Source organism: Mixophyes fleayi, chromosome 7 (genome assembly GCF_038048845.1).
Source record: "Mixophyes fleayi isolate aMixFle1 chromosome 7, aMixFle1.hap1, whole genome shotgun sequence".
Classification (NCBI taxonomy): Eukaryota; Metazoa; Chordata; class Amphibia; order Anura; family Limnodynastidae; genus Mixophyes; species Mixophyes fleayi.
Genome location: NC_134408.1, coordinates 50403360 through 50417306, shown reverse-complemented (window position 1 = coordinate 50417306; position 13947 = coordinate 50403360). Strand labels below are relative to the sequence as shown.

Genomic DNA, 13947 nt, shown 5'->3' with positions numbered 1-13947 from the left:
TTACAAGGTGGGGCCTCCATGGCTCAAGACTTTTTTCCACGCACATCCCACAGGTGCTCAATCAGATTGAGATCTGAGGAATTTGTAGGCCAAGTTAACACCGTGAACTCTAATTTTCCTCAATTTCTGAAATATTTTTACAGTGTGGCAGGGCACATTATCCTGCTAAAAGAGTCCTCTGCCATCAGGGAATACCTTTGTCATGAAGGGGTGTACTTGGTCTGCAACAATTTTTTGGTAGGTGGTACGTGTCAAAGTAACATCACGTGAATGCTAGGGCTGAAGTTTTCTGAGCAGAACATTGCCCAGAGCATCACAGTGCCTCCACCAACATGCCTTCTTCCCATAGTGCATCCTGGGGCTATCTCTTCCCCAGCCAAAACGACACAGATGCACTTGGCCATCCACATGATGTAAAAGAAAACGTGATTCACCAGACCAGGCCACTTTTCATTGCTCTATGGTCCTGTTCTGACACTCCGGTATCCATTGTAGGCACTTTTGGCAGTGGACATGGGTTGTGGACACTCTGGCTGGGCTGCAGCAAGCTGCGATGCACTGTGTATTTCTATAATTGCCAGCAAGAACGTTTTTAGGCAATTTGTGCTACAGGAGCTCTACTGTGGGATTGGACTACATGCATCAATGAGCCTTGGGCACCCATGACCCTGTCACCAGTTGTCCTTCCTTGGACAACTATTGGTAGGCACTAACCACTGCATACCAGGAACACCCCACAAGACCTTTCATTTTGGAGATGCTCTGACCCAGTCGTCCAGCTATCACAATTTGACCTTTGGCAAGGTCGCTCAGATCGTTACGCTTGACCATTTTAAAATCCCACGCCTTGACAGGTGCCATTGAAACAAGATGATCAATGTTACTCACGGCAATTTTCAGTGGTTTTAATGTTGTGGCTGATTGGTGTATTTCATATAAATGTATTGAACAGTTTATATGCATTGTTGTGCATGTTTCCAAATGTATGTATAGGTTATATGCAATGCTTTTGTTTGATACTGTTCCTATAGTATTATTTTTTTTTAAAGCTGTACTACCAGCTATAGTCCATTAGCACCTTTCCCTCCATGCCGCTGTTTTTCCAGGGGCTCTGTGGTTTGTGTCTAGCCCACGTGAGCCTGCAGAAGTGTGAGTGCAGTGGCATCTTCTAATTAGTCCTGTAACTCACCCAACACCCACACTTGTATACTGAATTTCTTTGTAAGACACTGCCATTATTTAAGATTTCTACATATGCAGCAGAACTGATTATTTAACTCCAGTGTCCTACTTAAAATATCAGTTTTCCACATGTGTAGTTTGTTAAGTAACACTTAATTCAAGGATACTTAAGGTTTAATGTTACTTGAATTTCTTGCATAAAGGCAGTTTTACCTAGATTTTTTGTTATTATTGTTTGTTACATTCCCTCCTTACTCAAGTAAGGTGCCCCTAAAGGCACTTTAGACCAGGCCTGTCCAACCTGCGGCCCTCCAGGTGTTGTGAAACTACAAGCCCCAGCATGCTTTGCCAGTAGACAACCAGTTGGTAGCTGGAAGGGCATGCTGGGACTTGTAGTTCCACAACACCTGGAGGGCCGCAGGTTGGACAGGCCTGCTTTAGACCATCTGTGGTAATGCTACTGAACAGTTTTAGGGGTTTATAGTTCCCCATACCTTGATCATCAACTGAGGTCTAAGCTGCTCGTAATCCACCACTGTGCATGTGATGTGATACACAGAAGGAACTTTGATACCAAAATCAAGTTATCACATCATGATGATTACAGACATAAATATAGGTCACATATAGTCTCACCTCTTGGTAGCAAAAAGGTGTGACAGACAGGAGGGGACCACACTTCTACTTTCCTAGACAGTGCACTGGAAAACACTTTGTTGGCTCCTCTCTCCTGACGAGCAGCCATAAAATTTACACAACCACAGTGCTCATTGTCAATCACATGAGTGCATGAAGGAGCAGCACCAGCCATCTGACTGGACTCCATATCTAATACCAGCAGGCCTTTCTAATATACCCCAGTACAATTTCCTATACTGTGACTAGTTTTAGGGTCCTCTCTAATTAACACTTCTACCAAATGTTCTATTAAAGAATGCTAAATATGTCTATAAGTTTAATGAGAAAATTAGTTTATTAGAGATCATTGTTGGGTCAATCAGCATTTTTTTGCCCGCTGACTAGACATTTGGCTGCCACGAAGATACGTACAGGAAAAAAAGTGTACAAGGCTTGCTCTCAGCATAACATAGTAATACATTTTGTTTTAGCCAACTGCCAAAACCATATGGTCTCAGTGAAAGGCTAGACTCCAAAGAAGCAGTCACTTAAGTTTTACATTCAGCAGTCACAGCCAAGATATGGGGAAGTAGTTAATGCACCACTGGGATTAAGAAAGAGGCCATGGCATGACTCGTATGTGCATTTTTGTGAATACAAATATTTTTTCCCTGCTGAAATCCTGTGGTGCTGTTTTTATCTACATGTCTTTGTCCTGTGAGATTGCCAGGATTTGGTCTAATACACACATAGTGAGGAGGTGGCAGGAGTTATTTCATGGCACAAAGAATTATCCAACAAATACAATATGGTCTGCGCTGTTAATATCTTGGTCTCAGAAGTATTTTATTCCTGCAATTTTAGCAGCCCACATACTCGCTCCCTTCTTTTCCCTCCATGAGCTTTGTAGCACTTTTCACCCTAGCCAATTGTTATTTATTTTCTTATGATCTTACATGAAGGTGTTATATGTTCACACAAACACACACACACCCCACTCCTAAAACGCAAAAGGTTTACTAACATTTACATTGTTTGATGCCCTTGGCCGGTGTTTCCCAACCCTAGTCCTCAAGTACCCCTAACAGTGCAGGTTTTCCAGGTGACCAGTGATATAATTATATCACCTGTGGATCTTTCAAAATGTGTCAGTAATGAGTACACCTGTGCTCCAGCAGAGAGATATGGAAAACATGCACTGGTAGGGGTACTTGAGAACTAGGGTTGGGAAACACTGCCCTATGTTGATTTTTTTTCTGTGCTGCAGCATGTCAATCCCGCAAACACTGTTTACACTGATATATATGATTTTATTTTTAATATACGCCATATAATAGGCGATACCTTATCTAAACTTTATATTATATTGCAAAGCCGATGTCTATTACAGCCACGGCAAGACTTCCAATGTCACAATTTACATCAGTACATGTTTTTAAATGTCCTACTCATGCTTTTGTGGACTTAGGTTCTGCAAAACATTGAAGTTTTTCGAAGCACCCATGTGCAAATAAGCAGCAGTGTAGACTTGTGTATTATATGCTCTGTAAATTACCCATAATGACGAAGTAGAATAAAAACTGTCCCAGTCTTTTTACACAAATCCAGGCCTGTGAGCTAGGGCAACTTTCATTTTAGTAGCACAGGATAGAACACCATAAGTATACAGGCAATACATTATCTGAAAATGTAAGGTTAAAAATAAACACATGACAATTTCATTTTTAAAGCAATGGTTGTTTTATAACAATACAAAGACCACATTTCTTACCTAGATTCTAAAACTACATGCAAAACAAAAATCTAGAAACAAATTTGCATCTATATATATGTACAGAGTTCAAGATTTTAAATGTAAATATCTGGCAATAAAGTAGCAAATCTTTCAATAATAATTATACTGAAGCAACAAAATGTCTTTGTAGACGAAATTTAAACTCGCAAGGAACGTCTAACTGGCAACACCAGGGAATAGTCATGTTTTATCCATCATGCTATGCTTTATGTGAAATGTAGTTCAGCAACAGCTGGTCTTGCAGTTTACCTATCAATGGATACTGGCAATGGTCATCATTAATTGTATACACTTTAGCCAAACTGGCATAAAAAACCCCAACACATTTAACCGTTTCACCAAGTTTAGGACCAAAAAGTGTATTTCACACACACATAGCCACTGTGATGTTGTTCAAAATTATGTATATCATTTCTAAATGTCAGCCAACTATTTTTGATGTCTAAATGAATTACTGGCTCTAATTTCATACAGGCTGCAAGCTTGATGTGTTATTCGCAAACCCACCAACCCCCTCCGCACAATAAAAAAATGTAACTAATGTTTGTTAAATCTAAAAGTCTAAACAACAAAAATATACTTATATAAAATTAAAACAAAAAAGTTCAAGTTGTAAAATATTACACATGTATTGCAATATTATCCTTCTTTCCCATTAACCCAAAAAGGGAAAATGTTGCAGGATATTTGTATAATATTTCAAAGTCTTAGCTGTAAACATGCTAAGAAAAAAACAAACAAACAAACAGTACATGTTTTAGGAAACATTACCTTTTACTACAAAATCCAAATTAAAATGATTATATACAAAATGGTTATCTGGATTTGGTTTGTGTAGTTATAGAATTTATTTAGCTGGTACTATGGCTTATTTACGTTTTCTAAGTATTAAGTACATGATGCTGTTAATTAAGGTAAAAGCAAAGGCAATCCAGGCTAGGATAAACGAATATCCAAATGTGCCTTTCTTTAAGTTGAGATTCGGATGGAATTGATCATGCATGGAAGTGTAGATTGATGCAGCAACCATAACACAGAGACCTGGAAAGATTAAAATAAAAAAAAACATAAAAATATTAGAGTTAACAATTTTAAATGCTAAAAATCAGTTAGTTAATCTGACCCCTCACCCTCTCCTTAGGTGACAGCAAAGACTGAAAGAAAACTCTATTCCTGCATAGTATGCATGCCAAACTTATTTTCTTTAATAAGCAAATGAACTGCTGGAATAGAAATAAAGCCAGCCCATGCAAATGTTTTGGTTTTTTTTGTTTGTTTTAAGGATAGTGTCACTATTGTGCTTTGTGGCAGAATTGGAGAATCTATATTTTTTTTTTTCTGCAAAGGGTGAAAAGGAAGTGAAAGAGGGTAGACTACAGCCTGGTGTCCACAACCTTAAACAATTAGCTAAATTCAGTCCAGCTGTTCTCTGTGCAAAATATTGTTTTGTACTTTGTAGTGCTAATGCAAACTCTTCACTTCTGAATATTCAATCAGAACATGGCACTTTCTAAATTAAACAGGAGGCTGAACTGGCTCCCGGACCCATCTCTGGTGCAGAATTTTGTTAGTATGATCATAACACTGCCATGAAAATAAAAAAAATACACTCTACATAGTATAGATATGAGGCTCATATGCTGAAAATAAGAGATTCACAGTTGATTGTTATATTAGTGTAGGATGCAATTTCCATCTAAAAAGCAGGCGTAAATTTCATCCCTAAAAATGGCACATATTCTACATAGTATGCGAAGTAGGACACATCTCAAGATACAAGTAATACACATAGGTCGTCAAATCTGTGCAATTTAGCAGCCACAGAAATATTTTGGAATATGTCAGAGGGTGGGATAAAAACGCAGTTAGGAAATTAGGCATTATCAGTTTGTATCTTACACCAGGGGTACAGCGCTGCGTCCAATTGGTTTACGGTTACATACCCCTTCACTTCCCCATCTGCCCCTTTGAACATAAGGAGCAGCAGGCAAGCAAATGGCATCTACTGCATATTATTTATTATTTTTTATTTATATAGGCCTCACAAGTATTCCGCAGAGCTATATGTAGTGCTTAGAACATACAAAATTACCTAAATACATACTGATAAGAACAATGGGTACAGATAAGCAGAATAATGGATGTAATTAACAACAAAAATCGCATGGCATACAAAAACAATTTAGCATAAGAGAAAGAGAGAGGGGGGAGGACATAGTGGACAGACCTGAGACGTCAGTAAGAGGACCCTACCCGTGAGAGCTAACATTCCAAACAGGGGGTGAATATAATAAGAGACAATATGAGGAAATGGGAACAGTAGGCATAGTAGGGTTCTCTATGGTGCAGAGGTCTTCAAGATACTAAGGCCATGATGGTGGCAGGGCCTAGGTGGTACAACAGCATCCTTAAGGGTCCAGATGGTGCAAAGGCCTATTTGGGCAAAGTCCAGGATGGTGCAAGGGCCACGATGGTGTCTAGGTACTGTAGAAGTTTGAATGGTAACAAGGGAGGTATGACAGTGGCAAGGTAATCAAAGTGGTAAATCAACAGGCAGGCAATATTTTGGCACAGCAATGTTATGGTAGAGCAGCACAATGGCAAAGGCATGAGAAAATAGTGTGGGAGGGGAAATAAGTGGCAGGAGAGCAGCGACATGAGTGAAGTAATCAGAAAGTAGAGGTGAGAATGTTTCTAGAAAGCAGAAATAGCAAGTGAAAGGGTAGTGGTCAGAGAAAGAGCAGCATGATGTTGAGAATGAAGCCGGGAATGAGAGGAAAACAAAGATTTCCAAGTTACAATGCCCAGGAACATGAAATAAGTGTAGTGGCAGACTGCTACGGGTTTGTTATTGGAAGGCATCAAGATTGGTTCCGTTAATAAAACTGTATTTCCTTATAGTTTGTGAGAAACCCAATTTTGTGTAGGAAACTCCCAGCACCTTTTCCCTTAGAGTGAATGCTAAGATATAGCGAGAGAAATGCAAGCCAGCTACAGCTGTGCTAATTGCTCAAACAATTTTTTTTTTTCTCCTTTAAAACTTGATCTTAGTTAGGCTAGATGAGTGCCAGGCCAGGATGGTGTCAAACTTTGCTTCTCTGATCAGCATCTCAACACAGGTTATATCAACAGATAACAAATTCCTGTTATATATATTTAAAAACACACATAACAGCCTGTGCTTCACATCTGTGCAACTGAGATGAGGTTCATATATGGTCGCATGGTTACAGTTCAGTAACTGTCAATTCGATGTTCCATTTGCAGATCTATTTTTTATACTGATAAAAATGTACCATAATTATTGTAAAATAAATTATTCTTCAACTATTTAATCAGTTGTGTAAGGGTACTGCAGTGTTAATGGGCAGTCAAGTCTGAAATGTATACTATGGTATATATTTACTAAACTGTGTGTTTGAAAGAGTGGAGTTATTGCCTAAAGCAACCAATCAGATTCTAGCTGTCATTTTGTAGAAACGTACTAAATAAATGGTAACTAGTCTCTGATTGGATGCCCTGGGCAACATCTCCACTTTTTCAAACCCATAGTTTAGTAATCATAACTCCATGTCTCAGGAAGAGACACGGGGCTTATTTAGCAGGGATGGGGGTGGTGTTCAAGGAGCCACAAGTTGCCAGACATTGTCTCAATTCCAGCCAATACAGTACAGGATATCCACCCATTTTCCCCTAGCATTTCTATGGGACACAAGGGAAAATGAGTGTAGACTTTAGAAAAATCAGTCCACGGTGCATCTCCGAGGACTGTTCCAGACAGCCGCGAGGTGATATAGTGTATAAGTAAATTTTCCCTGTAGAGTTACAAGCAACCCAGCTTCAGGGTGGAAAATGTACAACTGGGAAAAAACATTCTGTGCTCGTGTTGTAAAATGCACAACCTGACTTACATGGCTTCACCCAACTCTCAAATGCTGAGGATGGGGGGGGGGGATTTCCACCCTTTGCAGAACAAGATGGTTTGCTTGACTGCAAATACAACATCTAGGTAAAATTAACATCTAACTCTAAATAAGCCCCAAGGAGCACTGTGCAGCCCGTGACTAATATTTTATCTTAGCTACTGACTTCTGTTAATAATTTCAAAATATACAGAGAATGAAGTTCACTATGCAGCAAAGTTTCTGTCCTCCTTTACGCCGAGAATAGGCAGCTTCTTGACAAAAGTTTATAAATTAAAAAAAAATGCAAACCTACAAAATCATTACAGTACTCACATGACAACATCTGGATGATAGCAGTTAACACAAATCGCTCTCCTTGTTTAAGCCGAAACAGTTGAAGAACAAAGCTTAAGAGTCCAATACAGCAGAGAATTGTGGACAGGATCATAGTCGCCTGAATTGCTTGGATAGCCTGAAAAGCTGATGAGAACATAATATAGAAAATGTGAAAAGCCTTAAAAAGAATCATCCTGTGCAGAAACCACCCCCCCCCCCCCCCCCCATAATGCATAGGAACATGCTAGAACTTACATTGGCTTCCATTTGTAATTTCTGAACACCCTAATGTAGTATTGGTCCAACAGGTTTTCCATATGTCAACATAATAATCATCTCCGACCCACCAAGCCTGTGGAATATATTTCATGTTAAAATGTATTTTTTATTTAACGATTAAAAAAAAAAAAAGGAACGTTAACCTAAAAAGAGCACTGCCGAGTGTTTTTGCATGTGCGTGCAATCCTTGACTTTTATGTATAATAGTCTTATGCTGAGCCATGAACTAGCTTACTGGCTTGTGACCTTTTAATCTGGGGAGATTGATTTAATGTATACAAAATTTTAGGGAGTTGTGTCTACTACTTAAACTGCTTGGTCATATTTGCATAAAAATTATCAAATTAGACTGGAACAATGATACTGATGTGTGTCCCCCAAAACTATCAAGCCAATTTGCCAGTAACTTTTATAACACCTTTATAGAAAAAATATTTTATAATAAACAGATTATGCATTAATCTGTAAATATTTACATTAGACAACCACAAAAGCAAAAATCAGGAAGAAAACAACGTTAGTGTGCCTTTAAGAAGCACACTAGGGGAAGTGAAAAGTTGTTAGTGCTTAAATAATAGGCGTCTGATCTGACACAAGACAGGTGATCTGTGGAGACCAGTCTGTTGAAAAGAACAACCAATTTTAACAGCATACATATTTTTAAGGCAATGCAACCTAATTTTTCCCCTTCATTTCTCTAGTTTACCCAGGGCAATAGGTGTAAAAACTTAATCTATTTGCTCTATATCAGTTTAATAAGCAATACTGCGGTGAGGCAAATTTTATCTGTCAGACAGTTTGGATTCTAAGGTGGAAATTCAATTGTTTGCGTTACTCATGAAAGTAACGCAGCCCGTGCACTATTACCGTTTGTTCGGGAATTTCAACTTTGATTTTTGCTCGCAGCTCTGAAAGCCACGAGCAGAAATCCGTGTTAAAGTTACCAGACTATCGGAAATTTACTTTCACGAGTAACGCGCCAAATTGAATTCCCCCCTAAGGAGAAGCAAGCAACTTATGTAGATAGGAGAATCTCAAAAAAAAAAAAAAAAAAAACACACCACACACACACCTGTTTGCATTAGGCTTTTTTGTGACAAATAATAATTCACAGATTTTATAGGAAAGATAGTATCTCAATATAATATTGAATAAGTACATGTTTTCTTTACCAGTTTAACGGGATCATATTTCCAAATCATGTTTTATAACTAGATTTAGTAAAACAAATCCAAACAACTACAACGTATAATTATTCTGTCAGTCTGAGAACAAGGATTAAACAGGAGCACTGTGTAAAGCAGCAGTGTGATGACTCACATTGTCAATTGTAGAGATGAATAGCAATGCTATTGAGGTTACGTGGAAAATGATAATAAATGCCAGAACGACCAACATCTTCACTTTTTTCTTGTAGACCAAACTGAAAAGCAAAAAAAGTCATAGAAAGCATTAGTCCTGTATATTCAATTTAATCTGACATTAGCTAAAACAAATATTAAGTATTTAGAGAGTATTTGACAGTTCTTTTAAAAGCAAACTTCTCCAACTAGAGGTGTTTCTACAAGACTGTTTTTTTGTACCCCACAGCTTCCTGTGGGCATAAAGTCATAAATATAAATACATACCTCAAACAGTTGGACTATGATGTTTAATAACTAAATGGTTGCAAAAGTAGCTGTTATTATAGTGATTAGCTTTATTTTAAGGTTCATAGTGCAGGTTGGGTATGAAAAGTTGACAGTTAAAATGTTGGCAGTGAAATGTCTACATCATAAGGCCGACAGTCAGAATGTGTACATGTTCATAATGTGGACACAGTTAAAAGGTCATCATGCAAAATGTAGACAGGGTTGTAAAGTAGACCATCAACATGTAGACTTAAAGCACCTATATTTAAAACAATACAAGGGAAGAAACGGAATATTAAAACAGCAGTGGCCATATATAACATGGGGGATTTATATGGTTTAAACTCAGGGATTGTTATAAATATGACTAATGCCGCTAAGAGCTCATTTTGCGCCAGCAGCTCTTAGGTGCTAGACTTGTATCATCTATCAGGGGTTTTTGTATTTTTCCAAGGATCTATGGGCATATTACAGATGAATACCCTGGATGTAGGCGAAAAATAAAGAGATTGAATGAAGGTGTGTTTTGTTTTTTTTAATTGAAATAAAAAGTTACACGTGTGTTAATTTACATTTTTCCTTGGTGCACTAAGGATCACAGCAGGGATCTTTAGTGCACCAACTGACTGACGTTTTAACAATCAACCTCATGGTGCAGTTAACTGTCGACATTGCAACTACATCCCCATAGTGCAGAACATGAAGTCAGAACTGACCCATTAACTAAACAATAGCCGACATGTAATCAACATTATCTAAAACTCTGTTCCAGAATTAGAGAGGTTTATTTGCATATTGCTCCTAGGGAATATTTTAAGACCCATTTAACACATTACATTGTTTCAGTTACATTGCATATACCCACTTGGTTTAAAATGTCTTCGTTGGCCAAGATTACTCAGCCTCAAGTTGCAACATGTATGTGCACAAAACAATCAGCAATTAAAATCCATCTGATGAGAACTATCAGTGTATTTGAGCAACAGTGTGTACCACATGAAAGCCAACTGTTTGGCCTAAGTGATGAATAGCCAGACCTAGCCATATGTGTGTGTCCATATGCATCAAGGTACAGCACTCATTATTGTACATAGTGAATACAACAGTTCCCGATGACATTTATGACCAACAAAAACCTGTTGGGAGTTGCGAAGAATTTAGTGTGCGCAATTTAACTTCTATGCCTTTCGCGATTGTGCCGCTCTGTCACTTCAGCACTGAGCTTATGGGACTCACTTCAGAGGACTATATGGCGGAGGCCTAGAGAGGGTGAAGGAGGGCACAGGGGAGAAGTGGAGAGAACTACAGACAAGGAAAGCAGCAGGAGGGACAGGGAAGCAGATAAGTGTGACAGCGTGGATCACAACGATCACACAGGGCTTGGTGGATTAAAACAGAGCGGATGAAGTACATGACGTCACATCAGTTATGTTTTGTTTTTTTTGTTTTTTGTTTTTTTTTAATCTCCAGAGAAGCTTTTAACTAGGTACCAGTAAAGAAGTTTCACTTCAAACGTAACAGTATTTGCCTTTCAAGTTTTCACGAGCATTCACTTTTTCCTCAATGGGTCATGAAATACCGTAAATTAGGATAAAGCGAAGCAGCTTGAAAGCGGATAAAGATTAGCAAAAACCTTCAAAATTGTTCTGCACAATGTTCACCTCCTACTACAATTGGAAACAAATATTTGCACCTTAATGTTGTTACCCATTGACATTAGGAAAACACTAGTGATACACAGTGGTCATGCAGTCACCAGCGTCTACACTTGGTCAGGAAGAAGGACAAAAGACATTGCCACCACCTGAGGCAAAATCAAAACTCAAATGAGTCACTGGAAGTTCTCACCTCTACCAAACAGCCTGTTCCACCATGAAACTTCATATGTGTCGCACATTCCCCCATCTCCACTGATGAGCTTGTGAAAATAGGTAATTAGTTGCACGAATGCTGAACTCAAACTTATGATTACCACTAGCAAACATTAGGTGGCAACAAAGCTCTACATCTGAAATATTTTCTCTGCACCTTTTCAGTAACCGATCAGTCACAGAGAAGAGGAACTCTGGTTATAGAAGTGGTATATTAAACAGTTGTTCGTTATCTATATGTTTACCATACATATTATTGACTCTACAAGGGAAGTGGCAGTACTGATAATTGGTGAATGTGTATATGTTGGGACCAGAGCCGTAACTTAGAATTCTAGCGCCCTGGGCGAGAAAGACAAATGCCGCCCCCCTAGCCCTCAATTTTAACCAAATTAACCTAAAATATTCCTAAATTGCGCCCCCCTTCAGCGTTGCGCCCTGGGCGGTTGCCCCTGTCGCACAGCCCTAGTTACGGCCCTGGTTGGGACCCACATATCGGATATTTAATAATAAAAAAAAAAACCCCAACCAAGGATAATACTCGCACGGATATTAATATACTGGAATGCTTTGTGACAATCCTAATACTTATCGATTGGTCTACCTAAAGACACTGAAGAAAATCTCTAAAACTTTGGTTCATGATAACCTCATAAGGAATATATTAACACCAAAATTGCCTTTATCATAGATTTGTAAGTCGCCACAGTGCTCCGCAGCACCGTACAGAAGGAAAAACAGTACATACATAAAACAGGGAAATAGAAGGTAGACAATAGAATCAGAAATGTCTGCATTTATTTTGCTTGTTTAATAGAGATATTGAAGGAAGTCTTTTAGCTTTTGGACTATGTTAACTCTATTAGGGGTATTTCTTTGTTTACATTGTGCAATATGTAATTTATGAATGTTCTGGCCGGAACATTTTTATGTGTATTTGTTTTAATATGTATAAGAATAAACAGCATATTTTAAACATCACCTTTAGAAGTTCATTGCTACTTGGTGTATACAATGGGCTTATTTTTTCTTGTTTTATTGTTGATAATGCAGTGGTTTCTTCTTACAGTTGTGGCCAAAAGTTCAGAATGAGACAAATATTTTTCACAAAGTCTGCTGCCTCAGTTTCTATGATGGTAATTTGCATATACTCCAAAATGTTATGAAGAGTGATCAGATGAATTTCAAATAATTTCATAGTCCCTCTTTGCCATGACAATGAACTTCATCCAAAAAACACTTCCACTGCATTTCAGCCCTGCCACAAAAGGACCAGCTGACATCAGGTCAGTGATTCTCTCATTAACACAGGTGAGAGTGTTGACAAGGACAAGGCTGGAGATCACTCTGTCATGCTGATTGAGTTACAATAACAGACCAGAAGCTTTAAAAAGGAGGGTAGTGCTTGAAATTTTTGTTCTTACTCTGTTAGCCATGGTTCTCTGCAAGGAAGCACATGCTGTCATCATTGCTGTGCTGTGAGGCAGAAGTGCTAAGCACTTATCCACCGTGTTGCCCTACCATTTATCGGATCATCAAGAACTTCCAAGGAGAGAGGTTCAATAGTTGTGAAGAAGGCTTCAGGGCACCCAAGAACCTGGACTGTCTCCTAAAGTTGATTCAGCTGCAGGATCGGGGCACCACCAGTGCAGAGCTTGCTCAGGAATGGCATCAGGCAGGAGTGAGTGCATCTGCACACACAGTGAGGCAAAGAGTTTTGGAGGATGGCCTAGTGTCAAGATGGCCAGCAAAGCAGCCACTTCTCTCCAGGAAGATCATCAGGGGCAGACTGATATTCTGCAAAGATACAGGGATTGGACTGCTGAGGACTGGGGTAAAGTCATTTTCTCTGTTGAATCCCCTTTCAGATTGTTTGGGGCATCTGGAAAAACGCTTGTCCGCAGAAGGAAAGTTGAGCGCTATCATCAGTCCTATGTCATGCCAACAGTGAAGCATAGTGAGACCATTCATGTGTTGTGTTGCTTCTCAGCCAAGGTAGTGGGCTCACTCGCAATTTTGCCCAAGAACACAGCCATGAATAAAGAATGGCACCAAAACATCCTCTAAGAGCAACTTCTCCCAACCACCCAAGAACAGTTTGGTGATGAACAATGCCTTTTCCAGCATGATGGAGCAACTTGCTATAAGGTAAAAGTGATAAGTAGCTTGGGGATCAAAACACCAAAGTTTTGGGTCCATGGCCAGTAAACTCCCCAGACCTTAATCCGATTGAGAACTTGTGGTCCTCAAGAAGCGAGAGGACAAACAAAAACCCACAAATTCTGACAAACTCCAAGCATTGATTAGGCAAGGATGGGCGGCCATCAGTC

At 39.0% G+C, this 13947-nt stretch overlaps 1 protein-coding gene across 1 annotated transcript in view; it reads right to left on the bottom strand.

The window, feature by feature from the left end:
• Window positions 1-4348: 4348 nt before the first annotated feature.
• The window catches only part of EMP2 (epithelial membrane protein 2), a 34323-nt gene continuing 24724 nt past the window's right edge, over window positions 4349-13947 (bottom strand). Inside the window, exons 2-5 of the mRNA XM_075179821.1 lie at window positions 9436-9538; window positions 8092-8188; window positions 7834-7980; window positions 4349-4636 (exon numbers count right to left, since the gene is read on the bottom strand). Of these exons, the coding sequence (XP_075035922.1) occupies window positions 4464-4636; window positions 7834-7980; window positions 8092-8188; window positions 9436-9513 (495 nt within the window). The 5' untranslated portion in view covers window positions 9514-9538 and the 3' untranslated portion in view covers window positions 4349-4463. The remainder of the gene's footprint in view (window positions 4637-7833; window positions 7981-8091; window positions 8189-9435; window positions 9539-13947) is intronic.